The 19,166-nt window shown below is 34.7% G+C and overlaps 2 protein-coding genes across 5 annotated transcripts in view; one reads left to right on the top strand and one right to left on the bottom strand.

The window, feature by feature from the left end:
• The window catches only part of LOC105154091 (CD151 antigen), a 127,595-nt gene extending 113,140 nt beyond the window's left edge, over positions 1 to 14,455 (top strand). For both annotated transcript variants that reach the window (XM_011069367.2, XM_087406940.1), the window contains exons 5-7: positions 5,644 to 5,817; positions 10,425 to 10,586; positions 11,638 to 14,455. In XM_011069367.2, the coding sequence (XP_011067669.1) occupies positions 5,644 to 5,817; positions 10,425 to 10,586; positions 11,638 to 11,784 (483 nt within the window). In that variant the 3' untranslated portion in view covers positions 11,785 to 14,455. The remainder of the gene's footprint in view (positions 1 to 5,643; positions 5,818 to 10,424; positions 10,587 to 11,637) is intronic.
• On the bottom strand, positions 13,287 to 19,053 carry LOC105154092 (uncharacterized). Of its 3 annotated transcripts, none has more exons than XM_011069368.2 (6): positions 18,002 to 19,053; positions 16,649 to 16,994; positions 16,038 to 16,372; positions 15,819 to 15,937; positions 15,087 to 15,261; positions 13,287 to 15,003 (listed from the first exon to the last, which is right to left on the bottom strand). In XM_011069368.2, the coding sequence occupies exons 1-6, from the start codon at positions 18,218 to 18,220 to the stop codon at positions 14,824 to 14,826; spliced, it is 1,374 nt and encodes a 457-aa protein (XP_011067670.2). In that variant the 5' UTR covers positions 18,221 to 19,053; the 3' UTR covers positions 13,287 to 14,823. The 3 variants fall into 3 exon arrangements, with proteins under 3 accessions (XP_011067670.2, XP_011067671.2, XP_087263061.1); XM_011069369.2 differs by having other exon boundaries at positions 16,038 to 16,369; XM_087406935.1 differs by having other exon boundaries at positions 16,038 to 16,255.
• Between the last annotated feature and the right edge of the window lie 113 nt (positions 19,054 to 19,166).

Raw genomic sequence — 19,166 nt, 5'->3', positions numbered from 1 at the left:
TTATGATAGATATAATAATATCTTTCATGATATGCTAATGAATAAGTATAATATCAAAATACAAATAATATATTTAACAACATGCATTCGTTACATTATGTCGCTTTTTATCGTATAGTTAGCTCGTTGTCTAGTAAATTCTAATATCGTTGATGGTGAATGAACCGCTAGTTTCTCTTTAAACAGAGACTCGTGGTAATTGTTACTTTCGCAAAATCCTCTCTTATGCCTTGGTAATCATAAAATAATACCTACGTTGTTATTTCTGGGGAAACTATCGACAATCAACACAAGACTGTCTTCATCCAATCGGCGATTCGTTCCTCTACTTAGTGTTTTCCCTTTAAATATCATACACATGGCTTTTACTTGATGATCTTCTCTCTACCCGTTACATCTACCAGTACGATTTGCCTTTACACAAAATAATTTACTACTACTGTGTTATTACCGCTTTTTTTTTATTAATAGTATACTATTCATTACTGGATATTTTTCTACACGTATTGTATTGCCGATACTATCATTGTTCTTTTTCGTGATCCGAAAGTGCTTGCTGTCTAATAACGGCGACGTAACGAGCTTAATCCACCGTAGCAGCGATAAACTATCGGCGATCCTCGAGGCAAAAAAGGCCACCTCCCTGGAAGGCCTTCTTGCCTCGGCAACCTTTTGCCTCGGCTTTCCTGTTGGTCCTTGCTCCCTTTCACCATCTATACACGGATGGCACGAGCGAACCGTCTCATTAGCCAAGACCTTATATGGTACTCAATTAAGATTTTTGCCGGTGTTGGGTAGGTAAATCCACATAATGAACACGAGTTGGCGACTCGACGAAGGAGAGAAAAGGCTTTATGAGTACGTACACGGAGAAAGTTATGGGTACATAATGCATGGTCTGCTCAGTCTATTTTTTGCAATCGATTTTGTTTGTTTATTTGTCGACTCGTGCATTGCTCAGAATTCTGATCTAGAATTCACGTGTGAAAGTATTCAAAGTATGATTTTTTTAGAATTATAGAATTGATTTGTTTAATATGTGCCTGGCTCTCTCTCTTTTAAATTATATATTTGATTCTCAACATTTTACGGTGCTTGTAGATATTGTATTTTTATCTTCTGAAGCTGACGGTAGAGTTTTATTGGATCCACTCAATGATACGAATTTCTTTGTTAAAAATGTCAAACAATTCAATTTTTTATGTTACATCTGCAAATTTAAGTTATTCCTATTAAATTATTACTTAGTATTTATTTTTTTTTACGCGAGTTATGTCATTTTGGTTTCTCGAAATTAATTAGTGTCCTTTAATTAACATAAAGTAAATAGGTCTTATATGTATATGTATACCCCAGCATCAGTAACTATGTCACAAAATAGCGTCAGCTCCGGAGAGTTATATATCTAGCCACGATATTTTACTAAAATAGTAACGTTACTGTTTAATATAATAGAAATGCTTTAATTTTTTTTTAATCTTCACAGAATACATGAGTCACTACAGTAGCACCGGAACAATGTCATATTTCGAGAAGGAACAATGAAATAATAAATTATATGACAACAAATTTGACTAAAGGAAAAACTGTAACTGATTTTAAAAATAGGCTCTTTTAAACGTCTTTTAAAAGTCAACAAACTTAATAAACGTCTAAATCTCGTTAACATATAATCATTAACTAAGGTATCACGATAATGAACAATTATTTTATGTTGAAGTTTCCACTAGAGCAATAGTTGTAATTGGCATCTCGTCAAATATATAGTACTCATCCGTGCATTCATGGTCTGTCTTCTCCATGCGACTTGCAATCCGGTACTTGCTCTTGTTTCCATCACAGGTTCGTGTTAAGTCCAAGAACCATGACCAGCTTAAACTCCATTCTCAATGTCTCGCGACGGTAATCTCAAGACGAAGTTTATCTTGCTGCACTGTGCATAACGACGAACACAATAGGATGCTATTCATGCTCAGAAGATTAAAAACATTAACTAAATTTATTGCAAGTTTCAAATCAATTCGCTGCAATGCTAAAATACTGCGGATATTATATACTAAAGAGAGAGAAAACTAACATTTCTTGGTTGATTTAAGAAAGATTTATAGAGTAACGTAAAAATCTTTTTTCCATAATCTACATTACGTTTTTTTCATTATGAAGTTCTTTAAAAAAATCCTATCTACTCTATATTATAGTTTATAAAAATATATGTTTTGAAAGTTTTTATAATGTAAAATATTAAGTATATAATATTACTTTAGGACGTTAATGAAACTATATACACTCTTTAGACTCTTTAGAGTTTTGGACCGTGTACTCTGCTGTATACGTTGGCCATGTTTCTTTTTCCCATGGATTATTGTGTCCAGATTTGTGCTTCGAGTTTCGATTTTCTTGTTTCAATAAAAATTACTTGATAGTCAAGATTGCATTGCGTTTTCCGACGCCTCCGTTAGCTCCTTAAAACATCAATCTCTAACTATTAGGTGCGCAACTAAGTTCTCGCTGTTATTTTGATGCATTTTCATCAAAATAACAGCGAGAACTTAGTTGCGCACCTAATATATTCGAGAACGTTTCAACTGGCTTCCGTCTCGTAGTCAAAATTGCGCGCGCGTGTGTGTTTTTCTTTTATTACACAATACACACATACACACAAAGATATATAGTAAAAAAGCAATTGGTGCGTTTAATCTATCGTCTCTCCCCTTTTCACTGTCAGCCTCCTCACCAATCGCAAACTGTCGATTGCCATTCCTACCCTCTCCGCATCGTTTCCGCCATAACGTATATACATCCCGTACGATTTACTGACTTAGGTACTAATATGTACGTACACTTAGATACATAACATGTAGGTACCGAGATCGGCAGCGGATGTCGCAACCTCTCAATGTTACTCCGAACGCACTCTGGAGTTCCGAGTAACAGCTGATGCGAAGGAAGCGGAAACCATCCGCGTGTGTTCATCTATGCCTGTTCCCTATGTTTTGACTTAATGACTGAAACGGATACTGACTAACGACTACGAAGATGAAAGACGATGTAGAACATTCATCTCGCGTCGTCGCTCGTTTGCTCGCGGGCAATCTGATATTACGAATTATCATGCGTTATTGCGTCGCAAATTCCATGTTTTACTTCGCATCTGGACTACGTGTTTACGCGGAAACCCAATCGATCATCATCTTACTGACTCTTGGCTGCTCCAATTTCTCGCATATACGTTTAACTTGTATATACGTCCCGATTTAATTGGAAGACTGAAAGAGCACGTTGTTGATTAGTTTTAAGGTCGAGATGAACGCGGTTTTCCGCAAACGTGGCGTATATCTTTACCCTGGTCCATTCTGGTTATAATTAAACAGCTTATCTTCAAACTCTTTTATATTCCAAAGGCTTTCTCAAAAAATTTTGTAACGCGTAAATTACATTATTTGTTTTTTTTTTATGTACACGGAAACAATGATTTTGCTGAAATATTTAAAACTTTTATTAAATATACACAGATCTAAAAATTATTTTATTGAACCATCAAAATAATCTTTCTTTTAATATATAATAGTATATACGGAAAGAACAATTTTTTTGGACCTTGAAAATAATTTAGGAAACTTAAACATATGATAAGCAATGTTGCAAACAATCTTTATATTTTAGCAATCAATTTGAACGTCCTATATAATTATTTTGATAGTCCAGCAAAATTATTTTCTAATCTACATTTATAGCCAAATTTTTAAATAATTCAGCAAAATCGTATTTACCAGGTATATTGTAAATATTATAATAAAAGAGCAAGTAAGTCCGATTTTCCTTGAGCTAAATAATATTTTATTATTTTGAATTTCCATGTGTGTCAAAATATAAATCAATCTATTTCTGTGGTTAGTGCATTTCACTGTAAATAACGACTATTATCAACGTATTTATTAAATAAATTAAATTTGGGTCAAATATATTTAATGTATTTTCTTGAATTAAATTGTTTAACTCCATTGTTTTAGTTAAATTAACAATATATTGATATTCTATAAGAGCAATGGCGACCTATAGAAATGATTAAAAATAATTCAAAATAATTGGATAAAATAATTTGGCATGATGAATTTAATAATGTATTTAGAATTGCTTTGGGATGATTTAATTGTGCGGATTGAAATATTTTACGAAACGCGACACAATCGTGCTATGTAACAATCTCAAAAGATTCGTCAATGTAGACACATCCTCTTAAAATGTTTAAATCATGAATTTTAGCAAGCTCCCATCAATCTTTCAGTTTCTGCGACACATTTACCATTTTCATCACTACGTGTATTAAGCCAGGAATACTAAATGTCTACGCGAAAGCATCGTTTACTCGTGCGATATGGTTTAATTCCCAGCGTAGCCGAGAATCGATCACAAATTAGCTGCCACTGCAGCTTCCTTCTCTCCACGCACTTCCTCTTCTCCGTACACATATATTTCATCCATCTAATACACGCTCTGCTCTCTCGCGATTCAACTAAGTTTCCAAGAAGTTAAACGCGATGTCGCAATACCAATATAAGCCACTCCGTGGAACAGAATTAATAACTGTTCGTATTATTAAATAAGAAAAAGTTCCCTCTCTCATGTTTCTCAATATACGTCCTTCTCTCTTCCGGGTCGCAAAATCTTGCGAAAGTACGAACGAGCGATAGTTAGTCACCAAGGTTTGAATATTCATAGAAAAGGGGGATTGCTGTGGCGCGCGTTCTCTCGGCAGGGGTTTATATTCATGAAAAGTCTGAAAAGCTTCGGTGGACATTACGCAATTTTAATATGTTGCGCTAGCTTGTACGAGAAAGAGAGAGAGAGAGAGAGAAAGAGATGAAGGACGATGACTCCGAAAGAACGAGGTGACTCTGCGTATATTCCGGTGGCTTTGCTCCGTGTAAATCCGTATTACAAATTACCCGAAAGCACGGTAAACATCGTTCGTTTTAGAACCTGCGCTCTCTCTCTCTCTATATATATATATAAATCTGTATATATAAATATTACTTTAAATTTTATACGTAGAATACGCCATTTCACACGAAAGGTACATTTTTCGATAGAGAGCGAACATCAGAGATATCCGTATTTTGAATCGGGTGTATCAATGATTTGGCGTAAAAAAAAAGCTACGGGAGAGAGAATAACGGCGCGAAAAATAAATACCGTTATATAACGCGTGAAGCTTCTCTGTGTGAAAATATAACGGTAGAATTGACAGATTCACTCTCGGGTTTTATCACGTTTATAAAGAGTGCGCACGTTAGAAGTCATTCTTTCATATAACGTTATTTCGAAGAATTATTTTCAGATATAAAATGTGTGCATTTACTTGGGGAGACAAGTCGGTTCTTTTTTTCTTCATTATTAAAAGCCGTTCCATTTTCTTTTTCTTTTTCTTTTTTTTTTTTTATCGATAGAATTCACTCGACAGCTTTTATCGGAATTTCCATTCAGTTAGACGGAGATGCGTTCGTTGCTCTTTCATCGTCGCTCCTTTCATTAGCCAAAATAAAGGCGTTAAATGCTGAGTTGTAACCGCGTAATTGCAGGAAGACTATCCCGATATTATTTTAACCAATCCTAATCCCTCTTGTCTTTCTTCTGCCGACACAGTACGTCTTCGTGGTGATGGCAGTACTCGTTCTGGAAGCTGGAGTCGGTGCACTGGCGCGTCTGTATGAGGAACAAGTTGGTCCCGAATTGAAGCTGAATTTGAATCGCACTTTCCTCGAGAATTATGCTGTGCGATCCCGGGAAACTGCGGCCATCGACCAGATGCAGAAAGAAGTAAGTACGAGCTCCCGCATATCGGGAAGAATTTCTTATTTATTTCTCAGGCCGACCCGCGATATACATATATATATATATATATATATATATATATATATATATATATATATATATATATACGGCCGTTTGCATTGGAAGAGTCGTCCGTCGAACAATTGTGAACAAAATAGGACGCACCGACCAGTATTCCGATATCACGAATACCGGTGCATGTACTCCACGATATCAATTTCCTCCCTCGTTGTCATTTTTATTCTCGTTGCATCTCTTGTGCGCTGTGGACCTCCCCCTAAGTAACGTTTTTGCGCAGCTTCAATGGTGCTTCATCGTTGCGGTGCCATCAGAAATACGCAATATGATACTAGCGTTGAGTGTTTGCTGAAAACGTTTCGTATGGCTTGTCAATACGTAATATGATCGTCGTTGGCAAATGGAGGATGTTGCAGAATCGGCGAGTACCCTTTTAATCATGAACTATTGTGGCCAATTTGCGACTGATTTTTCCTTGCTGGGAATTAGAGTTTCTGAAAAAATAAACACTGAGTGATTAGTTCATATCATATGTAAAATGGAAGAAATGATGTACGACAGAGTAATATGTATGTATTGGGATGACAAAAGTTCGTAGCGCTGCAAACTTCAAAATTCAAGCAACTTTGTAAAAAATGAACGAAATTAAATTTACAAAAGGGTTTTAAAGCTTAAAATCTCTACTTTTCAAAAGTCATATCTGCTGAGTTTTTGTGAATTTAGTAATTTTAACATATAGAAAACTATATGAACTGGACAAAATGAGAAATTTTCTTCTCACTTTGTGTCTGTCACGTGTCCAAAAAAACTTGGGAAAATTTTCAACTTTCTAATGCGAAAGCTGAAAGTTGTAAAAATGAAAAATTGTATTATTTGGAAATACAAAAAAATATTCGAGAAATTTAATTTCTAAAATTATGATTATGTTCATGTTTTATTTTTATTTATATTAGAATAAAATGTATTTATTGTTAATAAATTTTAATTAATGTTTCTATAAATAATGTTTCTAATACAAATCTCCTCTGATATACGAATACGTTTTACATTCACTATATATATAATGATAAACTTAATGTTAATGAGAGATTAAAAAAAATCATTTCTCATAGAAATCATATCAATAAACGTGTATTTGATACCCTTTTTCACGCACTAAAGAGACATTTCGCTATTATAATAGCGGCCGCTGTCCTAATAATACTCTCATGCATAATACTTGCGGAATTTTTGCAAAAATATAATCTCTTTGATCGTTTAATTCAATTTAAACTTATATACATTATATTTTTTACGATGATAACAGCAGCTGCAACACCACATGACTCTTACGTGTTTCCTTGATTGGAAGAAAGCCACACCCGCGTCATCTCGGAGTTGCTCGACGTTAATTTACGAATGCAGTTCGAAATGGCTCGGTGGCGGCGGCTTTTGTGCCCACGATATCACGCGAACGGGACACTTTTATTTATGTCCTTCGCCGACGATGGTACTCTCTTACGAGAACCTTACAATAGTAAATCATCGTTATCGCATCGCGGAACAGTTTCCCGCCCATTCGCTATAAATCGATTAGTGCCACAGTGAGCTCGCGGCGAAAAACTTCGCGGTTTCGTCTCATATTTTTGCGCGATGTCGTCGCTTTGCGCGTCATCGCTCTTCCGAATGCACTTATGCGTCCCGCAAAAATCTGAATGAAAATTTACATATAGTAGTCGAAGCTATCAATCGTAGGATTAAGCTGGTTGCTCGTTATATTTGCAGAATTAATTCGACGGATGAGCGATAGTGCAAGATTACACCATCGCGAGCACATAATGCCTATTTTAAAGGGATATTTCCGTCCGTCGCGTATAGCATTAATCGCGTGCGTGTAATCTCGATCTCCTTTGCGCCGACTGCAGCATCTTGATTTGGATTAGACTTGTAAGCGCACACGTGATGCGATTTACGGCACTGATAATGGCGCGGCAGCTAAGTCGCTCCCACTATACCCATTACCCTGATAAATCGAGCCTCGCAATTTTCACCCTTCTGTCGGATCTCATTGGCCGCGCCCGAGGAGATTTTCGTTTCCATTTCTTCGCGCGGAATGCACGGCGACGTTAAACCCCCTCTCGTCCGCCAAAATTGGCGAAACTGTCGGGCAAGCGGGAAATTCAGGATTCGCATTTTATTTATACACAGAGGATCTACGTGTACAAGCATTTCATTCCGTTCGGGAAATCGAGTTTTACCGCGACAGTGCTCGTCGGGAATTTTTAAGGCGACTCCGCGAACGGAAATAAATGTCTCGTATACATCGGTACTGTGACGAACGCGCACGAAAATCTTTTTGATATATCTCTCACGTGGAATATTCACTAAAAATTTATCTCTACGTTCTTGCTATATTCTCTTTAATTTAGATTTTATCTCACAGTCGAGGACGAAGTCGATTGATTTTTCTTATTGATACGAATCTACTGATGCTGACGTCAAAATCTGCATCGCAATTACTGATGCTCCGCCTGAAATCTGTTTAATCTGTATTAATTAAAAGACAAATTTCTTTGAGAGAACCAAAATAACATAACTCAGTATAAAAAAGAATGCGTATACTACTAAAAAAAGTCTGATTACATTAATTGGAATTCTGATTGAGAATGGATAAATATTGAATTTTTAGCTTGAATCTATTATAATTTTAGTTGAGATAACCAGAAATTCTGATTGATATGATCAGAATTTTTTGGTTCGATTATTTTCAACCGAAAAATTTTCTCAGTGTGTATGAATATTAAATTTATTTTAATAACAAGAATTTAAATTTGCAAATGTAACATAAAGAATATAATTGAATGGATTCCATAGATTTATAGATCTACTGTCAGTTCCGGAGAGTTAAACGAGAGAATTTGACACATTTTTTACTTACACAAAGTTCGTGCCATTCTTCATGCGATTTTTACACAATAACTTTTTATAACGCGAAAGTCGCATCTGAGATATGTACGTAAACGAATATACGTCTACGTGTTCGAATGCATTTCGTTTTTCCGAAGAAAAGATTTCTTTTCTGGTGAGTCCTTCGGAGGCATCCATTCAGAAAATAATAAATAATTGGTCGCGGTTATAAGAGTTGTGACAAATGCTGCCTCTGTGCAAGTTCATCAAATATTTTGAATTTTTATTTTTTATTTTTTCTAGTTTAAAAAAAAGCAGGATTATTATTTATATTACAAAAATTATATTAAGATTTTTATTGTGAAACAAAAAATTAAAAAGCTATTAATAGATGAAAAATATCTTATGCACTATTCAATATTGAAGAATTAAATTTAAACCAATTTCTTAAGTTAAATAACATTTTATTATTTTTATCCTCCAAGCGTGTATTATTTTAATCAGTAATATGTATTATTTTAATTCAAAGTACTTGATTAAAGAAAAAACGTATTTAATTGCCCTATTTGCCGCTGGTAACTTTGAAATTACTAAGTAATTCAACCTGCATATATGATTGAATTATTTATTGTTAGTAATTTCAAAGTAAACGGTGATCATATTAATATATGCATCTAGTAAATAATAAATTTGAGTCAAATGAATATATTGAGTTAAATTATTTAATTCTATATGTTTTAATTAAATTAATGACATATTGAGTAGGGGCAACGACCACTTATAGGAATGAAAAATAACTCAAATTGGGTACACTGTGTAGCTTTTCTGTATCTAGTCCCTACATTAATCTTAGCACGTCTTCTAATGTAAGACGATAGGACAGCCGAATTATGCGTGTTCAGGAAGGAAGGCGAAATTCGTTGACCGTAACGCCTGCACGTGTAAAGGATCCGTAGAAGTGTTTATCGCGACTAATGGTTCCGGTGCACGATGAATCCCGCGGGATTACGTGCCCGCATTAAAGTTACCATTTAACTTGCTGCCGCCGCCGGAACACGTTTCTCACCTCCATTAATCTACTCCCCTCCATTCACCCTTGGCTCCCTCTGACCCTCCTTTCTCAATGACTGCACGATGCTCCGGCGTATAACGCGTCCTGCTATCGTTATTATCGTACGCGGCTATTATCGTTGCTATCGCCGCTATCATCGTTCCCCCTTTCTGCCTTATCCGCGTGTACTTTATATTGCGCACGTCGTAAACGGAACTGGAGGATAAGAAACATGAGCCTTTCTCTGTCTTTACAATTAACAACGGACTCTAATGCAGTTAAAAACTTGTCACTTTTTTACGTACTTTTTTTTTTTTTTTTACATAAGTTATCATTTATGAAAAATTATTTGTTATTAAGAAGTCTGGTACTGTGCCCTTATGGTCGAAAGCATCATATTTTTATATATTTTTTTTTTTGATGAATTTTTAATTTATTTTAATTCAAAGTAATACAATTTTTAATTATCAAGTTCTTTCTTTCCTTTTTCACAGAGTAATTAAAAATTTCTTCAGTAAAGACACCTAAGAGAAATATATTTACATAACGGGTGCATGACACGCGCGGGAACTACTCCGCCTACTTTCTTCAGCCTTCCCAATATTATCGTGAGAGACATTATTATTGAAATTTACAGTTCAAATGTTGCGGTGCCTTGAGATTCGAGGACTGGCTCGTGAGCGAGTGGCATAAGGATGAGGAGGTCCTCAAGAACGGCAGCGTCGTACCTGACAGCTGCTGTAAGACGCCGACGTTACTTTGCGGGAAAAGGGATCATCCCTCCAATATTCAGTACACGGTATGTCTGCAGGGACTTAAAAATTTTTCTGCTTTCCTTAATTGATTATCAGATGTGACATTAGCCTGTATTTGAATTTAATTTATTTTCTTAGAAAAAGGAAAGCATAAATCTCTTCCTACAAGTATGAGACATTATTGTAAGATATTAAAGGCCAAAAGACGTATTGAAAATTTGCGGGTTTATATTTTTGACTTACAGTTCCTGACTATATTATAATATTAGAACACATGGATTTTTGATAGATTTGTTTTAAGTGAAATGACAACTATTTTTATCTTACATGTCTAAAAGTGAACTTCCTCTTTTGTTATTAATATTAAAGTTAATATTAATGTTAAAGACAGTTATATTTTTAGTTTTACTTGCATCAAAAACTTTTATGGGAAAAGATATGTCCTATAGAATATTGCGTTTTAATGCAATCCGAGCATTAGCCAAGTTTTTTTTTTCACTATGACCCTGTTGACCATTTTAGTCACTTTCAATCTATGTTGTGTATCTTGCATTATGAAATACTTGGCTAATTGCATTTATTTCGTATCCGTTTTTTTATTAAAAGAAATATAATATTCAATACCTTTTTTATGCACTTGGCATATATTTTTTTTCTTTTTTAAAGACTTTTTTTTAAGGATAATAATATTGTGTAATGTTTAAATTAAAGTTTACTATGCCAAATAAACAAATAAAACAAAATTTTTATTAAAAAAACAGTAAACACACCTTCCTTGTTGTCGCCTGTGCAACTGTTAATAAGTTTATACTTTTTCACGAACATTGTAAGTGTTAAGTAAATATCGTATTAAAACAATTCAAATTTTAGTGCAAAGACAAAGAACAGGTTTTATTCAATATTTTATTCAATTACGACAATAATAAGGTCACAATATAATTTCATCCCTTTAACTCAATAAATTATAAAAAATAGAATCCGTCTAATATGGCTAATATGGTAATTTTTCAGAATAAATATCGACGCGAATAAATAATCTCCTCCAGCAGAAGTATGTAATTTTTACATAAGATCGATAAATGTCTATCATTTTAGGGCTGCATTTACAAGTTCCTGGAAACGACGAAGGACCACCTGATAATCCTGGGCGCTGTCGGGCTCGGTCTGTCTGTCCTCGAACTCTTCGGCATTGTTCTTGGCTCCTGCCTGTATATAAAGCTCAGGCACGACTTTGATGACTGAGAATTGCTTCAATGCCCCGAGGGCAACAACAACGGCCAGTCGTGGTGCAGATACATGCAAAACAATCCGGAGACCGTTTGATCGTCGGAGTAGGGGCAGGAAGACGCGCGATTACAGCCGCGGGATCGTACGGATGAAAGGGAATCATCCTCAACCGCGGAGTCTCGTTCGTCACTCCCTCCCCCTGACGCGTTCAGAAAGGTATCAACAAGTGAAAATAGAGGTAACGATAAAGAAACGGCGCCGTCTTCGTCGATCGTTACCTCGCTTCCCGCGAACTTTACGCAAATTACGTGATTACGGACAATCAAAGAGGGAAGCGAAAGTTCAAAGGTAAAAACGCATAAATTGTAAAAATCGTTCCGGCGTCTCGGGCATCTGAAGGCAAAAGGTGCTTCTGATCGTTGAACACTTGTGCAACGGAGTTGGGTTTAAGACTCGTCTGCATTACCAACGATATTAAATAGATCCTTTCAAAGACGGTGCTATTACAAAGAAATGAGAGAAAAAAAAAACTGAAACGTATCACGAAGATTGCTTCTGAAATCGATCGGCTTTGTTCGTGCCTTCGCAATGATTTATTTCGCAATGGTACCGTCTTTATTGTATCGTTTCAGAATTTTCACGAGCTCGCAGCAATGCCAACAGGTTTTAAATCCGGCTTTAGTGCCTTTTCAAACGGCGTTTCCATGCAAGAAATTACAAAGATACGAACACACTTTTAATAAACAAGCGTGCGTGGGCGCATTTGCAGGACCAGTATAATTATCTCGAGTATGTATCTAAGGCCTTTCGCGATCGGCGCAGCCGATTGGTTGCGCGACTCACGACTAGCCGAAACTGTAGTTCTCGCTGTCAGTGGTGTTTGAATATTTTCTGTGGTATTTTCTCCCGAAAAAAAAAATGAACCTGGATCCTTTTTTATAGTGCATCGTCAGCCCGTTGACGTTAATTAGCCAGATAGCCGAATTTACCAAGAGATTTATGTATTGCAAACTATATGTATCGCAGTAGAACACCAGCAACACGAGATAGTTTATTATTTTTCTAATATCGGTAGAAATGTATCGAATGAGCAGATCTTACATCAAACAAGCTTAGTTGTCGTTATTTTAATATCAAACGAGCGACAAGACAACTAACGTTATCATATTTGTTAAATTACGACATCATGATGGCAAAATATGATCATTTCTGCTCTGTATTTCCGTTATTACATTATGGCAAATTGTAATGACAGAAATCAAACTAAAGAGGATACAATAGGTAGGAATTTGCTCCAAAATCATGACTGAATTTGCTGGCAACTACTGATATATTGCATTTTGGCTATCTGGGTATACAAAGTCTAATCTCCCCGTCGAGCGTAATATTTTATAAACTCGACGAAATTTTGCACGCGCAAAGGCGCTAACTCGATACTGCCATTGCAAATTTGCACAATTTTTAATCGCGATTCAAGTACCGATTGTACAGAGCCATGACAAAAAGTTTCTTGCGCGTTATGGGAGTAGCCATGTAATCATGTCTGATTTCTCCCGCATAACAAAAAGATCTGATCGAGATATGTCAATTTTCCTACGGTTGGATCGCACGTCATCGAGTTTAGTTTATACATCTCTTTTTTTCTTCTTGACTCGCATGCACTGCGTCGATGAATAAATATGTATAATTAAACGAATCCACCTGCCGTAAACACGATGACGGATCGATCTGTATCCGATGCAGCGAAGACAAGGCAAAAATCGACTCGATAGAACTGTAAACAGTGCCTTCATGATATTGTTAAGCTCAGAGATATTTTAGAGTACACATAAAAAAAAAAGAAAGAAAAGAACGTCGTGGCGGTGTAAATTGTTAATTAATTAAAGAGGAAGCGGAGAAGAGGGAAAGGAGAGACTTTAGCGTGTAACAAATTTCACACACACACAAGCAGCATGTATATATTCGTTGCTTCGCAAATGAGTACAAGCCTTTGCACATTATTTATGGATAAATGCTTTCGTCCGCGTAAAAAAACGGGAGCGCGCCGCTCGAATCGACAATTGTAAGCTACAGAAATTTTACCGCCGATCGACGATAGCCCCCTCCCCCTCCATTGTGTACCACGATATGAATTTTGATACTCAATTTATTTCGCGATCACAACGGCCGATCGTTAACGATCACAATCTTGCAATTGCAGATTCCACCGATGTTCTCGCGCTCAAAAAAAGTCCAAACATATTTTACTACTGTACCATTGCATCATATGTTATCTCCGCTGAACACAGACTAACAGAACGCAGACTAAATATTGCAACAATGTTATAATTTCCTATTCAGTAATGTACTGTTATGTTACATCAACATATTGATCAACCAATTACATTTTATAAATGTAATTGATCGACCACGCATGCCTGCTAGAGAAGGAAATCTAACATACTGACCAATATATTGATGCAATCTGTAAAATATGAATCATTTTACACTTATATTGTTGCGAGAAAAATTATGATATTGATATGTAACGTTACTGTTAGTTTCCGTTTAGCGGGTTTTAACCTTAATATTATTGTCCTCTCTTTGCTATTATGTATACATGTATTATCGATTAGTGTCTAGGCGAACTTTATACATATTGTACATATCAAACGCTATTCTGTTACAAATAAATGTTTAAATCGTATTTGTTTTTCTTTAGAGCATTGGTTCCTGAAAACGTTTATAACATATATCCTTTGTACTTGGAATATCCAAACAGTATACAAGTATCATTATAACATCAAAATGATGTCAAAATGATTACGAAAATGCCATGATTACTAAAAGTCACTTTTTCAGTCAGTTTCATTTTAACGTCATTTCGTGATTTGTTATGTTTGGATAACACCGAATCGACATGCATCGGTGAGTATTTTTACGTAAAAGACAGTGAATAATTATTCTTTAAAATATTCCTGTCTTCAATACTTTAGTATTCAGTCTGCGCATTTGCGTGGAAGAACTTCATACACACATTTATTTCATTCGACAGTGAAAGTCATTCTTCGAATGTTATCTCGGTGATTCCGAGTTGCTCGCGTATTGCACCATCGATTCTAGGTGCGTCAATAGCATGTTGTCCCGCGTTCCAAGAGCGACGAATAGCCAAGCGAAAATCGCGAGAAGGTCCTTCGATATCATTACCTTCTGCCAGTCGTTCAGCTCCTCCAGAAAAGTTTCCTGCGTTGTATTCTGAAAAATCATTGTAAGCGCAAATAAAAAAATTTTAAACACGTCTCTTCTGTTAGGCTATTAAATCGTCATTAAATTCTTACATTTGACCATGTTTCGTTGCTTTGATAATGTATTAGAGCTAATTGATCGTCCATCTTTGACGATGCTTGATGAAGTCCAAACGTTACCAGATAAAGTGGAATGGCGATCGCGGTTTTCGCGTGATCTGTGTAAATCTCGCGCAAGTGATCCGTATCAAGCCGTGCTAGATCGAATCTAAAACCATCAATATATCTTCTATGAAATTAACGATATTTAAAATTTCTTTCACTCATCATTAGCTCAGATTATGAAGTCAAAAATGAGAAAATACACTGTAAAAATTATAATTAGAAATTAAACTGATAAGAATAAATTAAGAGAATTAAGAGAAATAATTCTATTTCCGATTAAAGCGGAAATCTTGATGCTTAATAATATTTATATGTAAATTTTTATATATGCAAATATATTTTTTTATAAACTATGTACTGATGATAAATTATCAAATTAATAACATATAAAAATAAATATCAATTCAATTTCTTCCCGAAACAAGAAAACAGTTTAGTTTAAATATATTATCGGTCTATATAAATTTTTGCAGTTCTATCGACTGCAAAGATTTATATTCTTTTGAAAAATATTTCTATTCAAATATTATTTATAAGAATTTTTATTGTATATTTTCTCGCTTCTGATGATATAATTTGAGTTAGTAGATAAATGAACAAGGAGCCTTAAAGGCGAACATTACATTATGTTAAATCTTCTTTTTTAAATGTCGAACGTACTTATCGAAGATGGAGATGATGCAAAGAGCGATTAAGAATGAAAATATATTCGCATATATTTCGGAGAAAATCGAGTAATTTGATATGAATTCCATCGAAGTGTTAAAAAAGACATGAATCTGCAATCATGAATCAGATAATATTTATTTTTTAAATTTCTATCTAAATCTACGTTTAAATTAAGGAATACTTTTGTGGTAGTTGAGAAAAAATGTTTACCATTATGAAATGCAGAAATGCCATACCGCCCAAGAGACCTTGATAGACGAGCCCTGTGCATTTCCAAAATTTCTGCGCAGTGATTGCTACCTTTATGAGCGTATAGGTTCGAGTCTCTGTAGAATCGCAGCCTCCTCTACCTTTTGTTGCACGTGTCGTATCATTTCCCAAAGCACGTCTCGATCCGCCAATTTTCACGGCGCTAAAGCCGCTTCTGCCTTGAATATAAATTGTGTCTGTAGTCAATTCCGGAAGCGGCACAGGTTCTTCGTATTTTGTGCGCGCATTTTCTTGAGCCTTTTTCAAGATCTCGGTGATGGGCACCTCGTCGTCTTCTTGCGTGGAAAATTATTAAATTTACATTATAGATTTTATTTTTGTTCCTCGTAAATATTCAAGTTTTTCTAACATGGATCTTTTGCATTAAAATAGCATTTTTTTTTCTTCAACTGAATTTTCCCAATTGCTTTAAAATTGAAATTCTCGACTAATCAATCGAAAGATTTTAAATAGATTGTAATATGGAAAAGGATCTTGAAATAGATTCTTATCAATTTTTTGAGCTTGATTCTTATACTAAGAATGTCGCTTAAAGAACATTCTTTTTTTACCTCGGGAAACATGCCTCTTTCTTCTTCGCGATTTATCAGTGACGCTACCTTCCCTGTCACTGTAGCGTTTCACAGAAGACCTGATATCTGTTCGATCGTGATCATGAAAGGCCTCTGCCGTGTGAGGCCGTGCTTCAAGCTTTCGTCTTTCAGTCCGTTTACTGTGTTTCCTCTTCCTCCCAAGAGATCCCGACGCGATTTTTTCTTCGCTCGCGTGAATGTCTGAATAACGCATTTTTTCTGCACGAGTCGAGTATAATTCGGCTTTGCGTAACTTATTATTACTTTTAGCATCCGGTGACTCGGTCTCCGTGTCTTCAGTGTCATCTTGTCTCCGAGGAAAACTCTAAAATGTTGAATAGTAAGCTCAATTATAATTTTTTAACTTTCAATTACTATATAAGGATATGGCATACCTAGAATGTTTGAAAATTGTGCAGCATTTTTAGAAACCGAAAAATGAAGAGACGATGTAGGAGAAAAAAATTAAGTTCTCAACATAGATATACATTTTCTTACCTAATTTCATCAGGTTGCGCGAAAAAGCAATAGCAATTTCCCTTTTTCATAAAAAAAAAAAAAAAAAAGAATCGTGTATAATTTCATTTGTTGAAATAAATATACTTTTACGGGAATATTTGACACAGTTTTTAATTAAAATATACACCTTCAATAGTTCATTTCTTTAGTTTCTTTATTTTTATTTCTAAATTAAGTATAATTAAATATAATTTTTTGAAAAAATTTTTTTATTTTTCATAATTTTCATGAGAGTTCGAAAATTCGCTTTTGTCCGTTATTAAATATTTTTTACAATTTACAATTTTCGGCATTTATACGGGACTCTTCTTTAGATTCTCCAAAATAAAGATTTTACATTTACTTTAATCAGTGCATTTTACCGAAAATTAAAAACAATAACGGAGTACGCTATACTCCCGTGCTATATATCCGTATTTAATATCCGTGCCGTAACTAAGGATTAAATTTAAATAATTACCTGGTGCTTCTCAACTTGATAAATAATAAATGATTGACGCAAATAAAATGCCAAGAATTTATTAAATTAATTGTTAATTAGATCAATACAACGTTACGCTGCTGATGAATAAAATAGCATATACACTGCCAGAGTGAATTAATCATTCATTCATTTTTAAATATTAATTGAATACTAATTACAAATATATGTACGACTGAAATGTAGTTGCAATTTGTAATTCGTGATTACCAAATTACAAATAATTCACACACAGTTAATTATTATAGGCGCTTTAAACAACTTTTAAATTACTTTTAGTTTTATAAATAATATTGACTGAACTATAAATAGTTTAGTTTTATAATACTGACTGTTTTGATTTTTCGTTCGTAAGATCGATTCGACTCTTGTCTCGACTCTTCCGAGCTGGTCCATCGTTTCTGCGACAGCGTGCTACCGTGTTTCACGTAGTTATCGTTCTCCACAGTGCGAACAGAAGCTTCATCCTCGCTGTCATTCTGCTGGAATTGTTTACCGATCGCCGTAGATCTTCGAGAGGTTCGACTTCCACGTGTCATTTTAAGACGCATCGAAGCATCAATCGTTCAGCTGTCCTACGGTCGATTTGCGACCATCTCGCAATTAATTTCAAACGCGTCCACAAGTCCATGTGAATTTTTCGTTCAAACTTTAAAGTAACTGCACAATATGGAACTTTTGACTATTGTATAAGAATTTCCCTCAAGCGTATTTAACAATTTAACTTCGCAGTTGACCATCATGGGGTCGACTATCGTTCAGTATACCACAGACTTATATATAAGTGTGTATTTAGGATCACAAGATACCCCGTATCCATAGTAACGCTTTGTTATGGTATTAAGCTCTGTAACGACTAGTTTAATATACATCTGCATATTTAGTTTTGTTTTAAATCATTCAAAGCGAGTCAAGTAAAATATTCAGAATAAGAATTCATATTTTAACTATTTAGCTATCCTTTTATTGGAAAATAATTAAAATTATTCAATTGAGAAGTGAAATGATTATTTTCATAGTACTTTGGCATTTTAATCTTAAAATATTTTTTTTACTTTTTAACAGATACTGGAATACATCAAGTACTCCATTCTTTATCATAACATAAAATACTTTATATATAAATAATATATGTAAAAGAATTTAATGATAGGTGGTCAATCTTTCGTGGTCTCTTTTAATAAAAAAGAAAATAGTGTGTTAATGAAATTTGATTTATTTAACAGGAAATTGATCAAAAAATGATTTAAACGGAACAAAAATATAAAAATTTCTTTTTTTCATACAAAAATAGCTCATAAATAAAAAGATTCTTATTTATGGAGAATATAAGTAAAACAATAGAGTACATGCTCTTTAAAATTTTTAGAGTGAATCTTATTCTGAAGAGTGAAATCTCAATCTTAAAGATTGATGATAGAGCCATTCTTTTTCAAGGTTCGATTTTCACTCTTTAGAGCGAGATTCCAAAAAATTTAAAGAGTGTGTGTACATAAA

The sequence above is a fragment of the Acromyrmex echinatior genome, chromosome 6 (genome assembly GCF_024713525.1).
Source record: "Acromyrmex echinatior isolate Ae372 chromosome 6, ASM2471352v2, whole genome shotgun sequence".
Lineage (NCBI taxonomy): Eukaryota > Metazoa > Arthropoda > Insecta > Hymenoptera > Formicidae > Acromyrmex > Acromyrmex echinatior.
Note: the sequence above shows the minus strand (reverse complement) of the source record. Positions and strands in the feature narration are given on the sequence as shown.